This window comes from Lagopus muta, chromosome 4 (assembly GCF_023343835.1).
Source record: "Lagopus muta isolate bLagMut1 chromosome 4, bLagMut1 primary, whole genome shotgun sequence".
In the NCBI taxonomy this organism is placed as follows: domain Eukaryota; kingdom Metazoa; phylum Chordata; class Aves; order Galliformes; family Phasianidae; genus Lagopus; species Lagopus muta.
Window position 1 is genome coordinate 55,258,093 of NC_064436.1, and position 14,374 is coordinate 55,272,466.

The 14,374-nt window shown below is 35.2% G+C and overlaps 1 protein-coding gene across 10 annotated transcripts in view; it reads right to left on the reverse strand.

Moving 5' to 3' along the window:
- Nucleotides 1-14,374, reverse strand: part of SLIT2 (slit guidance ligand 2) — a 245,029-nt gene that overhangs the window by 73,171 nt on the left and 157,484 nt on the right. For all 10 annotated transcript variants that reach the window (XM_048942472.1, XM_048942465.1, XM_048942468.1 and 7 more), the window contains exons 7-9: nt 13,880-13,951; nt 11,160-11,323; nt 8,827-8,965 (exon numbers count right to left, since the gene is read on the reverse strand). In XM_048942472.1, coding sequence (XP_048798429.1) covers nt 8,827-8,965; nt 11,160-11,323; nt 13,880-13,951 — 375 coding nt within the window. The remainder of the gene's footprint in view (nt 1-8,826; nt 8,966-11,159; nt 11,324-13,879; nt 13,952-14,374) is intronic.

Here is a 14,374-nt window from a genome sequence, read left to right on the forward strand (position 1 = left end):
GAACCTTGTGGCACAATTAACAATGGTAGGCTTTACATTCTTTAATTGTTACAGATTCAGGTTGTAGGCAAAATGGACTTCTTCAAGAATTATTTGCTTAGTACTTTGGCATCTGTCAGAGTGTGCCTCTGGTGCAATTAGCCCAAGTCACTGAGAGTCAATTTAAAATTTCTAATTAGCCCATTTTTGATTAGAGCAAGTTGCACCAGAAAAATTACATGAGCTCTTCAGAACAATGGTTAAGTTCACAAAAACAAATGTAATCCCACACTCTTCACTAAACATGAGTGATAACATCTTAACCTGTTCTCACTGAGCAGAAATACTGGCAGGGGAATCCCCATTACTGGGTAACACTACCATAAATGTGCACTTTTAATTTATCATAAAGTTCAAATAAAGTATTTTCACTAGGAATACTTTCCACAGATTTTTGTTGCTTACTGGACCTTGCATTTAGCAACAATTCATTGAGGGTGAAATACAACACAGTAAAAAGTTCATTAGACTTGATCTTGAAAGTCTTTTCCAACCTTTACAGTAACTTCAGTAACTTTACATATATTATTGCTGAGGAAAAGCCATACGTAAAAACGAGTAACAACACCTCTGGAATGTGGCACAGCTGTCAGAGATCTATGAGGGTTTTTCTGGAATAGCTAGATGGGCCTTCTGCAGCATCCCTTTATACTGCATAAATTATTCATTCATTCTATGCCTGAGTTTGTTGGTTTTTTTTCTCTTGGCAGAGTACAGAGGATATCTAAAGGTACCTCATGACCCACCAGAAGCACAAAACCATTAGAGTTGGAACAATGTGGTTCATTCTGACCAGTACCTACTCCCAGTATTTCTGGAAACCAGGATTACCCCTGTATTTTGGCAAAAAGCAAAGTGCCTAAAGGCAATAAGGGGTTCTTTCTTTCTACTCCCATCTCCAAGGAATAACACCCTGCAACAGCACCAGTTCCATTTTAGGGTGCCACATAAATTCAAGATTAAATTTAAGATTGAATTCTAACCTGTGCTCAGTGTGCTATGCATGGCCCCTGCACGTGGCTTTAGGGATGCTGTATGTTCACAAGTCCTAAGCGGAGCAGCTGAGGAAATAGGGATTATTCAATCTGGAGAAGAGAAGGCTTGAGGGAGAAACTACTGCTCTCTATAACTGCCTGAAAGGAGGTTGTAGCAAGGTGGGAGTAAGACCCTTCTCACAGGTAAGAATGAGAGGCTATGGACTCAAATTGCTCCAGGGAAGGTTCAGGCTGGATATCAGGAGAAACTTCTCCTCAGAAAAAGTGGTGAGGCATTAGAACAGGCTGCATAGGGAGGTGGTGGAATCACCATCCCTGGAGGTGTTCAAGAATGTGTAGATGTGTCAGTGAGGGACATGTTTTAGTGGACATGAGGTTGATGGGTTAGCACTTGGTCTTTTCCAACCATAATGATTATATGATACAAAGTTTCACACCTATAAATATCCTCCTTATTCTTTAAAATAACATTTCCTGCCCATTTGTATTATTCTCTGTTTCTGCATCCTCCAAGATAGGGCATAATGATATGAAGAAAGTCAAAGATCTGAATAATGACATCATACAATACAGACTAATATAGAGCAGATAAAATATTCTACCTACTGTATCTAACATCTAAAATGAGATTTTTTTTAAAAAAAGTATAAAGCTACATGATTTACCCATAATTTTCAGATTAGGAATATATTTGAGTAAGATCAGGACAAATCATTTCTATTGTGTGCTAAGTGAGCAGTACTGGCTGTCAATCTAGCAAAACAATCTATTTTTTTCATAGTCAAAATATCTTAGGTTTTCCCTGAGGAATATTAAGGTATCGATCCCAAACACTAGTTAACATCCAGTTAAATCTGTGTTGGCCAATCAAATGAACATTAAGGTAAAGAAGGCAAGTACCTCAGCAGATTCCTATACTCACTTTTAACTTGTTTCACATTTATTCAATACTTAGCCTTTCAGAGAATGCATCTTCTGTTATTCACATGCAATTACTGTGCATTTATATGCATATGTCACATGAAAGATGCTACAATTTCAGCAAATTTCTTCATTTTTTATAAAGCAAACACTGTTTGCTTTGTAAATGTTCTAGTTTCAACTAGAAAGTACAAACAAATGCAGACACTGAAAAAACAATCTTGGACGTAACTTCTCATAACTACTTGCATCTTAAGCCTTCTGAAGATGCCGGGTTTGGTCTCATTTTTGCCAGGTTACTGTAAATAGCTGAATCATACTTTTAGCTGCTAAAAACAGAGAAAGTTGCTTTATCTTCAGTGTTTCAGAGTTTTTCTCCTATGTGATTTTTGAACTTTTTCAGTAAAAATTCCTAAGGCCTTTCCAAGTGTCTTTTCTCTATAAAAGGGCATCCTCAGAAGTATCTTTGCATCTCAGTATAAGAGCTTCCTTGGTCGATATATATTTAGTGAAGATTGTACTTTCCCCTTTTAGCTAAGGATGGATTTTAAAAAACAACAGAAATGGAGAAAATGTATACATCCAAACTTAGCTTGGAAAATATACATAAATACAGCTTGCAGTTCTCAAATAAAATTCTGAATTTACATAAAGAATTTCCCCAGCAGGTCCAGAGTAACCAAGTCATTCTTTTCCCTATCTTGGTTATACCTGCCAACTGCATTTCTGTCAGTCCCCATTTCCAAAAGCTTTCCTTTCCCCTCCTCTCCTTCTTTTTTGCCTTTTGTTCTCTTTCTCCTTTAATGTAATTTGAGTGCTTCTGTGAGAACCAATCTTAGGAGCTGTTAATTCTGCTCAATATCACAGGGCTCACAAAAAGTAGTTGAGTACTTGATGCACTACACAACATTTAATGAACAGGTATTTGAATAACAATGTATACGAGAATAAGAGAGAGGAAAATAGAAACATGAAGACAAAATGGTAGAAACCAGGAAGATAAGACAGAGGGGAAAATTAGAAGAATATCAAGGAAATGTAAATAAAGTTTTCATGAAACAACCACAACATTTCTGGTTTTGGCATTCAAATATTAAAAAGCTCCACTCACAAGAAAAAGCAGCTTTATCTTGAAAACCATAGTAACAAAGAACTCTGTAACTTTTCACTATGCTAAGTTACAAAGGTGAAGTACTAAAATTCCCCACTCCTATATGATTTTTCACTTAATTTATTGCATATTTTGTACACTGATATAGTGTCTTTTCTGCCCCTTCCAAAGATTAAAACTATTTCCACAGCTGTTGCACACCTAACAGTGCCAGTCCCATAGACACCCTCTCTGTTAAGCAAGCTTTCCTCATACCCAAATCACCAGTGTAGTAGCTGCTATTTTTCTATTAAAAAAGCAAAATCAATTAAGTCCTTCCTTTGATCACTTAAGTGATGTTAATGTTAACAAAATTGAACAAAATCAACTTATTTACATGTCTGATTGCTTAAATAATCATTAATACAAAGCAGAGGTCATCCAAGTAGGGCATTTTTTTCCTTCCCAGTAAAATCACCACCCTCACAAGCACTTATTGCAAATGTATTTGTTTTCTTTTCCTCATAGTACTACAGAGAGGAAAGAGATTTTAGAACCATTTTGGCTGCTAGTTCAAGCCATAGAGAAAATCAGACAAAAATAAGAAGAGCATTTTCACAAGGTAGCCTAGTTCATTAATGGCTTTTTGGCCTCTCCTTTTGAAATAAAAGCCATTCTCACGCCATTCTGATAAAAAGCACCAGTACGTTTAATAAAATCGCTGCTGGGTTTCTGACAGTCTGTTTGAACATGTGCCAAAAAGTCTCAATTTGAAGGAATCCAGAATTATTTCTGCAGACTGTTTGAAGAATTTGCACATGGAAGGTGAATTCTAAAATGCAACCAAGTGATAAGAGATTAATGATGCTGAGAAACTGAAATGTGGAAGAAATGCCTGCACAGAGGTTGATAAATGCTATCACTGTTAGAAAGACAATACTTTCTCAAACCAATTAAAGTAATAGCTTTGTACCTTAAGAATGACCCAGAATGTCTTTAATACATAAGCTTCATGACAAAGGAGGAAGGTGCTAAGTACATTAGTCCACTGGACTTTAGCTTAGCTCACAGACCAAATGATAATGAAAGAGCATCCCATACAAATCTCTGGAAAAAGGAAGTGGTTTAAACAATAAATCTAAACCAAGTCATATTATGACTTCTTATATTGGAGAGAAACTCTTTACCAGGGAGTGTAGTGATAGGACAAAGGACAATGGCTTTACACTGAAAGAAGCTAGATTTCGATTAGACAAAAGGAAAAATTATTTACTATGAATACAATGGGGCACTAGAAAAGTTTGCCAAGAGAATCTGTGGTTGCCCCATCCCTGGTCAAGTTTGATGGCGCCTTTGGCAATCTGATCTAGTGGGAGGTGTCCCTGCCATGACACAAGGAGCTGGTCCTTTCCAACTCAAACCATTCCAGGATTCTATGATGTTTCTAATGGATACTGCGTCATGATTTGCGTAAGACCATGGGAAAAGGCTTAAGAGAGACATACTCAATAACAAAAACTTGAAGGCTAGTAATACTAGTAATATCTAATACTTGCAAGTGAATAGCTACTATCTCATGTTGTGTTTTTTTTTAATTGAAAAAATGTTTACATATTAAAAATCAAAAGTTTGAAGGCTATTAATATATAATATGCATTGGCAATGTTTTTAGTTTCATAATGCTAACAAATACAGGTAGTAAAATAATAAAGCATGGGAAATATTCCCAAATTGTTTCCTGCAGGTCACTCATGAACTGAAACCATTAAAGATGGCCTAGAGAGGTTACTTGTTATTTCTGTACTTTCTCTAGAATTAATACATGCACTACAACTGGAGGAGTCTTGGTTCTCAAGTGACCTTACTTTAGTTATAATATACAAATGTGAAATGTTTCTTAAGTAATATAATGTTGATTAGATTTACCCTGAAAAGCTTAGGTATTCTTATTTTTAGCAGTGAGTTTATTTAGATAATAAACAGAAGAATTAATTTTGCAGAATAGATGTAGCTGGTACAAACAGAATAGTATTGAGCCAATAAAGATTAAAAGTTACATTCACTGAGATACTGAATTCTTAATTTTCCTCTGAAGTTTATCACACCAAAAGGGAGAAAAATGGGACCATCAGAGGTATATTCTCCTTCCATCCTCCCTGGCAGCTACTTGGAGATAAGCAGTCCTGCTCCTGACAGCATCTTCCCAAGGGGCACTGGCAGGGAATGCACTGCCTGCTAACTGACTTCACACAATGAGAACTGTCACTATTAGCTCACTGATTTTTGTAGAAACTGAGAATCCAGACAGAACAATACAAAACACTCCCCAGCACCAATGGGTGAAGCCAAGTACATGAGTTTGAAACAGTGTTTTGGCAACCAGCTTTGCCTCCTTCTGCTGCTACCGTCACAGAATACTTGCTCACTCGTAAACCACTTAACTCCCACTGTAAACTCCTTTTCCTCAGCAGTTTAGGCTGTTACACTAAGCTCAGAGACAGAAATCATGCAGAGCGGAGCAAGCTGCTGTCTCACGTGGTCTCTTTGTACATGCTACAGAGGCAGTAGCCATCAGCAAAGCAAATAACACTCCATGTCTTAAAATTTCATCCCAAAACAGTTGTCCATTAGAATGATCAAGACAACACAAAGTCATGGCATCAGAATTATGCTCATCAGTATGAGGTATTAAACACAAAGCCTTTCCTCTTACTTTTCTTCAGAGAGATGACACACAGTTTTGATATGCAAAATTATACTCAATCCAAACTGCAAATTCAGTACTTAAGTTATTCAATATTCCATCTAGAGCATGTTTGGCATACTATATGAGTTTATATAATTTATCAACTCTCTGAAAAAATAAAAAGATGTAAAATGTGTTTGTGGGCCATCATGTTGGCTGAAGCATGACGTGAAATGCTGGTAGTACTCAGCACTGGACTCTGCAGATACTGCCCATAAAGAGATGATGATGAATACAGTTGAAGAGGAGAGAAAGACTTTTTAAAAGAAATTTAAAAGTACTACAGAATTTTCAAATGTTTATATCAATGTAGTGTTTATAAAACCAGAAGACAAGTTGAAAATGCAGAAGATTGAAAAGCATGAAAAGAAAACTGAAAAGATCGCAGAATATCAGGCCTATGTAAAATAGAACTATAATGCCAATTTTTTTATGTTGTGCACATAAACCTGATGATGATGGTATTATCACCAAATAAATAATAATTTGGCTGTTAAAGACTGTACATCCTTCAGAAAACAACAGGGAGCCAGCTTGCTTCTATTTCCCTCTGTCCCTGACTGAGGAGCTCCTGCCAAAGCATGTGGTTTAAAATGTAATTAAGATGATAAAGCCTAGTGTATGGGAACTATTTAAAGGTGGTGAAAGTACAGTGCCCACCATGTCCTTCAGGGTTTGCTTGTGCCCTATGTTCAGCAGCTCCTAAGTATTCTCGATGATGCTGTGACAGCATTGTCTCATCCATCCAAATGTTTATTGTCAGATTCCATTTGGGCATAAAACTATTTCATATAAAAATAACTGAAAAAAATATTATTTTATGAGATACAGACATTCTTTCTAATTAAATCAGAAAAGGCTGCTATAGCAACAATTGCGGAATATTTCTTTAAAAAATGAAGGTTTTAAAAACTATTTTAGGATAGTCTGAGATAGAAATATCAGAATCTTTCCTATATTGAAGACAAAATGTTAGTGGAGTCTTAAGTTGAAGCTAGTTAGTGGAGACTTTCACAGACCAGCTTTAGAAAGTAAGATACATTTAGTGTTCATAAATGTAATAGAGATGGAATAATAAGATTACATCTGTAAACATCTTGTTTCTGACAAAACTGTAACAGCTAAGAAAAAAAAGACCTAGGATTCTTAATGGAAAATGCAATGGAGAACATGGGGTAATTTTGATTGGCAGTTAAGACAGCAATACAGTGCAGAAGGCAAATGAAAGGAAACTAAAATGGCTCTATATGTTTCACTGTCATCTGGAATATTTTGTTTGACTCTGGTCAGTGCAGGTAAAAAAGTTAGAAAACAAGGAGTTTGGAGGAAAAAGAGATAAATTAAGAAAAGCAAGGTTTTGGTATTCACAGAGATAGAAAAGACTTGGTACTTCTAATTGGGAGAAGAGAGGAATGAGGGTGAAATAGAAAATAGAAGGTGGCAAGACAAATTATGAACCTTACCCACTTTCCCTTCCTTCATAAAGTCAAAGAAAATTAACATCATTTTGAACAACTATATTTAAAGCTAGAAGCCTTGAATTAACTCCCCCCTACCCTTCAGCAATGATTACCTTAAAATAACATGTTGATTAAGAAAATAGTAGGATTTAAAGTAGATTGTGTGTTTCAAAGGAAAAAAAAAAAATCAAACTATTTTTTTGGAAGATATGTAAATTGTCAAATTTCACTAGTTTTATCATATAAAAGCAACCAGTGGCACACAATACTTATTTGCCAAAATCTACTGGTCTTCAACCTATTGACAAGAAAGCATCAAAGATCAAGTGATTCTCATCAAGTAGTCACAATGTCTTTTTAATTTTATTAATTTTATTAATTTTTATTTTTAATGGTAATTATTTATAATTATTTTTATATATTATATATTTATATTATTTATATTTATATTATATATATTATTTATATTTATATTATATAAATTTATATTTTATATATTTTATATTTTATTTATATATAATTTTATAATTATTTTTATTAATTTTTAAAGTTTAGTCCTGCTTTTCAAAGGTATTTATGTCCCTTATTTTTCATCTTTCTTTTCCTGTACATTTCTCTCCTTACTTTCCACTCAACTGGAAGCACAGTTGGTAAGCACAGCCAACTACTAGTTAGCAGCAGAAATACAGAGGGGAGTGTTTGAGACATACCCCACTTACATACTGCAACATTTTCCTTTGTGCACATAAAAATACATATGCAAGTAGGAAAGGTCAGCATACAAGTTATTAAATAATGAAGACAGTCTTCGCAAGGCGAAAGGTAAAAGACATGTTTGTTTAGTATGATTGAACTTGGTCAGGTATGGTCAGCCAGGTCAGCCTTAACAGCAGTAATAATGAGCTGACAAACGTGATAATGGGAAGCCTGCAGGCCCTATTGCACTTTTGCTCTAACTCTGCTTGACTGGGATGCAGTTGCATATTTTTTTGCTGCTGTTGTTTATGCCATGTCACACAACCTTATCAGCATGTTTGCTTCCATTCATGAGTATACAGTATTAACACAGTGACTATACCACAGGTTGTAGTCAACCACCATACTTTTGCGTTGTCAGACTACCCTTCTGGGGATGCTATTTTAGCAATACTTGCAAAAAGATATAAAAAGGGATAAAAATTGCTGTATTTTGTAAGGTATGCTCCTTGAATAGTGAGTTTGTTGAAGAAGGTGACATGAGCAATACTGAAGACGAAGGGGCTTACAGTCTGCAGTAAAACGCTACTTACTTTCAAAAAAGTAAATATGCATTAATTATTTTAAAACCAACTCAGAATGCAGTTTCAGCTATAGGTTGTGAGTAATACAGCTAGAACTAACTCATAAGAGAATATATGGGTCTTAAATATTTTCATATATCTGTATATTCCTTTTATTTCTGAATTTGAATGTGCACTCCAAAATTCTTACCATATTATAAAGTATGAATTTATACAAATAACAACAATGAATACATAAGACGAACTGTTTACTGCATAATTCATTGAAAGAATGAAAAAAGGTAAGATTACATACATTTCAGTAATGGTTTCTGGAAGATTTGTTGGAATTTCAGTAAGGCCTTTCCCACGACAGTCCACAATGTTGTTACTACAGGTGCATGCAGCAGGACAATGCAAGACACTGCAGGATGGAGCCATAAATGATTGGTGACCTGCAGAAGAAAAGACTTTCTTCTAAAACTGCACAGAACAGTAGTCCTCAAGAGTAAAATATCATGCTTTACGCTTCCATGAAAAACACTCTTGCCCATCAATACTTTCAAATTACATTAATTTAAATTCCTAATTAATAGCAGTATGGTGACAAAATGAGACTACTGTTCTAGATTCTTCATAAATTCTCAATTTCTCCAGCAACTCATATGCAAAATTATCTGTTAAAGAAAATGAATGCAGTCCATTTTGGGGGGTGCATTCTTATTTCTTTGGGGGTGCAATCTTATTTCTTTTGTGGTTTTAAAAACCAAGTATTGATTTATGTAGTTTTTAAGAGTTTTTTATATTATAAATGAATGTTGACAGTAATGAATTTTGACAATGAAAGCACTGAAGCTCTTCTGACAGTTCTGTTCTGTTCTGCAAATACTCATTAGCATTATTTGTCACTGTATGTATCTGTTACAGAATATTTTGGAGTTATGGCTTTCCATCCAAACATACAGAGCTTTGACTTCACAACTCATACTTTTGCTTTCTATGTTACTTCAGTGGACTTCTTATTCTCTTAAGTTAGCACATTCTGACTACTCAGGTGGCTAATTTGCATGATTATGTCTTTCATATCTCCATATATTCCTTTTACTTCTGAATTTGAAAAATTCAAATAAACGGATCACACATTTTATAATAATAAGTAAAACACTCATTATTCTATTGATTTAATGATACTTTATCATTGTTTTATAATGATATAAAAGGCACAAAAACACGAGAAAGGCATGAAGACTTTTTTTTTCCCCTTTCCTTTTTATTAAGGTAAAAACGCTAAAGACTGTTTTAAATTCCCATGAAACAAAAAGAAGAGACTTCTGTGTTGTGAAACCACAACTTTGTCTCAGATCTCCCTCGCTAGATTTAATGCCATGTATTAAGATAGAAAGGGTCCACTGATAATGTAAGTAAGGTCACTTTGAAGTTGCAGCCAGTGCTGTTCCTAGTTACAGCTTCAAATAACAACACAAATATTAAAATTACTTCACTGAAAAGTTAGACCTGTGAGATAGTAGTTCACAATATAATAACTTGATTTCACATTAAGGTATGTGTTACAAAAGTACAAACAGCTGCCAAAAAGAATAAAGCCATGTTATTCCTTTTAATACTAACAAAGAGAAAATACTTCATCTGCATTTATTAAACAAAAATTGAGTGATCCAGGGATAAAAAGTGGCTATACTCCCTCCTCAAAATCAGCATTATAATGATCAGGTTATAAAACAACTTACAAATAAGATATGTGATGTGTTCTTGCTAGAAGACCTTTTATGAACACATAAATGCAGAAGTAATGGTTAGAGTATGGCTAACATCTACCGTGCTACAGTGACAGCACCTTACACTGCAGTGTTAGAAGCTGCTCAGTAACGAGAGATTTTGCTGTGCAAAAAAACTGTATTCAGAAAATAGATCCGTGTAAATTTTGGCATAATTAGCAATAGAGATTCGGGCATTCTCAGGAAAACAACTAGCAGAAACACCTGTGCTGAACCACAGAAAGACTGACAGTTATTTCCCAGTTGTTTTTCAATACTTTGAGGGAAACTAAAACAGTAGTTCGAGTTTACAGAAAATTTTCAATCTGAGCTAAAAATATTTGTATAAAAAAGATAAAACTTGCCTTCTTCCTCGTCTTGGAAAGAATAAAGGAAAAAATATCAAACAGACAAAATGTGATTAGTAATGAACTGTTAGCCATTTCATCATTTCATAGCAACCTAATGCATTAAAGCACAGCAATAGAATTCAGAAGTTTTTTTGGAATTTCAAAATACTTTTTCAACTGAAACAGAAAAGCAACAGAAAAACATAACAAAAAAGGAAAAATAACAACCCATAGAGCTTAAAAAAGTATATATCAACAACCCAAATTCTTATTATGAAAGGCCTTATGTTCTTAACTGGTGCACCTTTTTATCTCATTTCCCATCTCACTTCCCCATAATTCATAGTTACGAAGGCTATATATTCTATGACACATTCACAAAAAAATTGTAATGACAGAAGCAGCACCACAGAAGATACAAATTACTGATAAGAATGATTAGTTTCATTAAAAAATAGTAATAATAATTATAAAAATTCACGCAAAAGTTATCACCATGCGAGGAGGCAAAGCGCTGCCCTTACCACTGCAGACGAACTCTCGTTTCTGGACCTCAGCCACATTGTGGCCCCGCAGGTGTGCCGGGCCCATGCACTGAGTGTACAAGCCTACACGGGGTCGCTGCCGCAGCCAGTCTGACAGCCAGGCCAGGTGGCAGTCGCAGTAGAGGTTGTTGGAGTGCAGGCGACTGCATGAGAAAATGGACACCCAGGTTTAAATTGCGGAGAACAAACAGAAAAGTAACCTGCCCCTCCTCTTCCCACCTCCAGCAGCAAACCAGTTTATTAATAAAGATCTTTTGCCGAATGTCTGTTAAAAGCTTATAAGCAAAACTATGTAAGCAACAAAATGACCTTTTATTTGTGGTTTAGATCATTACAAAAATAGATGAAGGCTTCTTAAGAAATTAAACTAAATGAAAAAAGTAAATACGCAAGAGCTTGAAAGCTGCCAGGGAAGTCTTTAGTACAGGTCTGCATTAATGGTGACTAGACAAAAATGTCTCAAGTGATATAAAACTATAGTGTCCTACAGTGATAACATGCTGTCAAAAAGTAAGAGTGAATAAACCATTTGGTTTCCAATTAGATACATCTGGAAGTCTCCCCATTATTAGTCTCTATAGAAACAGCCTGCAAAATCTGTCTAACAGGTCATGTTCATTTTCTACTGAACAAGGCAGAGTAATAACTCAATATAAAACACCATTTTTTCACATCTTTGCTGACTTCCTTTCTTTTTGTTTAATCATAGAAAGAGGACTTAGCTGTTTTTGGCTCCTAGAGGCATAGAGGCTAAGCAATGTCTGAAATTAAAAGCAATGCTAAAGCAAGCTATGAAATTAAGGAAGTTGCCTCTTCAGTGGCAGAGTCTGAAGCAAGACCATGGCTCCATGCCAAGTGGCAAAAAGCACTTTTCCATTGATAAAATATCACACAAATGCATTCACTAAATTAGGTTAATTACTTTTCTCTGGCTCTTACTTTTCCCTGCTTGCATTTTTCTCAAACTACAGAAAAGTACATCAACAGTTATGCATCAAATCCCTACTCAGATCCATCCGTAACAGAATAATGTCATTTTGGTCCTTTTCAGTTGATGTGCTGCTCACTAAATAACTGGAAAGGAAGTAAAAGAAAACCAGAATTTAAACAAGAAGTCTAGATAATCCATGAAAAATTTGTAAAGGAACAGAGTTGTGTGACAGACCAACAAAACCAAAATATTTTAATTCATTGGTTGCTTTTTTTTTTCCATAAATGATTAGAAATTAAAGGCAGTGCATTTTTCTGTACTGATTCTTGTGTGAGTGCTTTGCAAACACAGCTCACAATACAGCATACTCATCCAGTACAACCTGTGGCCAGCTGTAGGCAAGAAGACCATTGCAAATCAGAACTAATGCTGCTGAAATTTATACGGTTATACAAGCATATTCTTATGGGATGTTATAGCTATAATCTAGGATTCTGTGTGCCTGTTTTCTTTTGCTCAGAAAATGAATTTTTAAAAAGTGAAATATCCACAAAAGAAGTTTAAGTTTAAAAAAAAAAATTGTTATTTGATTCACTGTAATCTGTGCTTCAGAATACAAACTGGATTTCAAAGTTTGAAAGAGGAACAGATGGATATTAATGTTTTCAAGTCCCAGACACAAGAGAATAAAATGGAATGAAATTCTATTCTCAAAATATAACTGAGGCCACCAAAAGCCAATGCTCAGCACAATTCAAGAGCTCTTGTATTTGTCCATGTAAGAGTAGCTATAATTCTGTTATGAAATCAACAGAACTACTCATCTGAATGATGTTATTTCAGTTACAGATGTTAACTCAAGTGACTAGCCCCACTGACTTTATTTCCACTTCACTGGAAAGCCTGTTTGAAAGTATCTCAGGACTAAACTTCGATAGAGTCTAGCTTTGTTGCTTAACACAATGTACGTTTATTGTTAGCTGAATATCAACAGAACAAATAACCCCAAATTGTAGCTCCTGCACACACACTCTTTTCACTGTGTTTTGTTTTAGAAGCTTCAAGTGTTCTTCTGTGAAAGTCATAACCTCTAAAAATGGGGACCTTATTGTAAATGCTGACACAACTTTAATTATAATAGCACTACCGGATGATGCTATAATTTTATGTTACAAAGAATGTTGGAAAGCCAGTTTAGTTTAATTAGGTCTGCTAGCAGTCCAGTAATAAAAGCATAAAGATTTCCCATTTATCACATCTGACAGCCAATCAAAGATTCTTCCATGTTACTAAATGAAATGTGACCCATTCAGTAGCTCAAAGTAAAACAAATTTTTGACTTTCAAAAAACATCAATTTCTTTTGCTATACAGCCGTAACATATAAAAGAGAATCCCTTCTGTCTCCACCTTTTCTGTAGAAAAGATGGTAAAACTTTTCTATGATCAAACAGTGCACTACAAAACATCCAGCTAGGAAAAGACCATGAAAACATTTCCATCATCCTATCCTGAAGAAACAGAATGAAAACGATGCAACAACCTCTAAACTCCTGAGCCACAAGAATTAGCTTTGGGGTTTCACCTTTCAGAATTATCTGCCACACACACTTCACGCCTACAAACCTCAGTATTACTATTTTGACAGATACATTCCATGCATGTATAAGTATTTACAGGCCACTGGCAGAACTTGGTTGAGGGAAAAATGGTATACTGAACATACTGGGTTCGTAACAATGGCAGTCAGTTTCCATGGGACTACTTACAATGTTCTGAGTTTGGGCATATGATTGAAACTTGCGACGGATAATCGAGTGATGTTATTGTTGTTGAGAGTGCTGCAAAGTCAAGAAGAAGCATATTAACAAGTTACCATAATTTACGTCACACTGACTGCATTTTTTTTTTATAAGACATAGTAAAGGAAGAGAATGGTGCTCTGCTTTTAGGAATGGCTATGATGAAAATGAACCCTAACGTTGAGGTCTACTTCGACTCCATATTCAACCCCTGCTACAACACAGTGGTTTGACCATTCCATTAATAATCATAAGTAATCAGAGGCCCCAATAACCCTTAATTAACTCAAAGAGAGGACTGAAACAGAGCTTCCATTAATACTGAGAACATCTATGGCATTAAAGCTAAGACTGATGTCCTTGTGTAAGGAAATACAGTTTCAGAGTATTCCTGGAGAAAAGTCCTTGGGTTTAGGGCAGCAGTTTCTTTTTCTAGCTTCTGAGAGCCCATACTTTTTGACA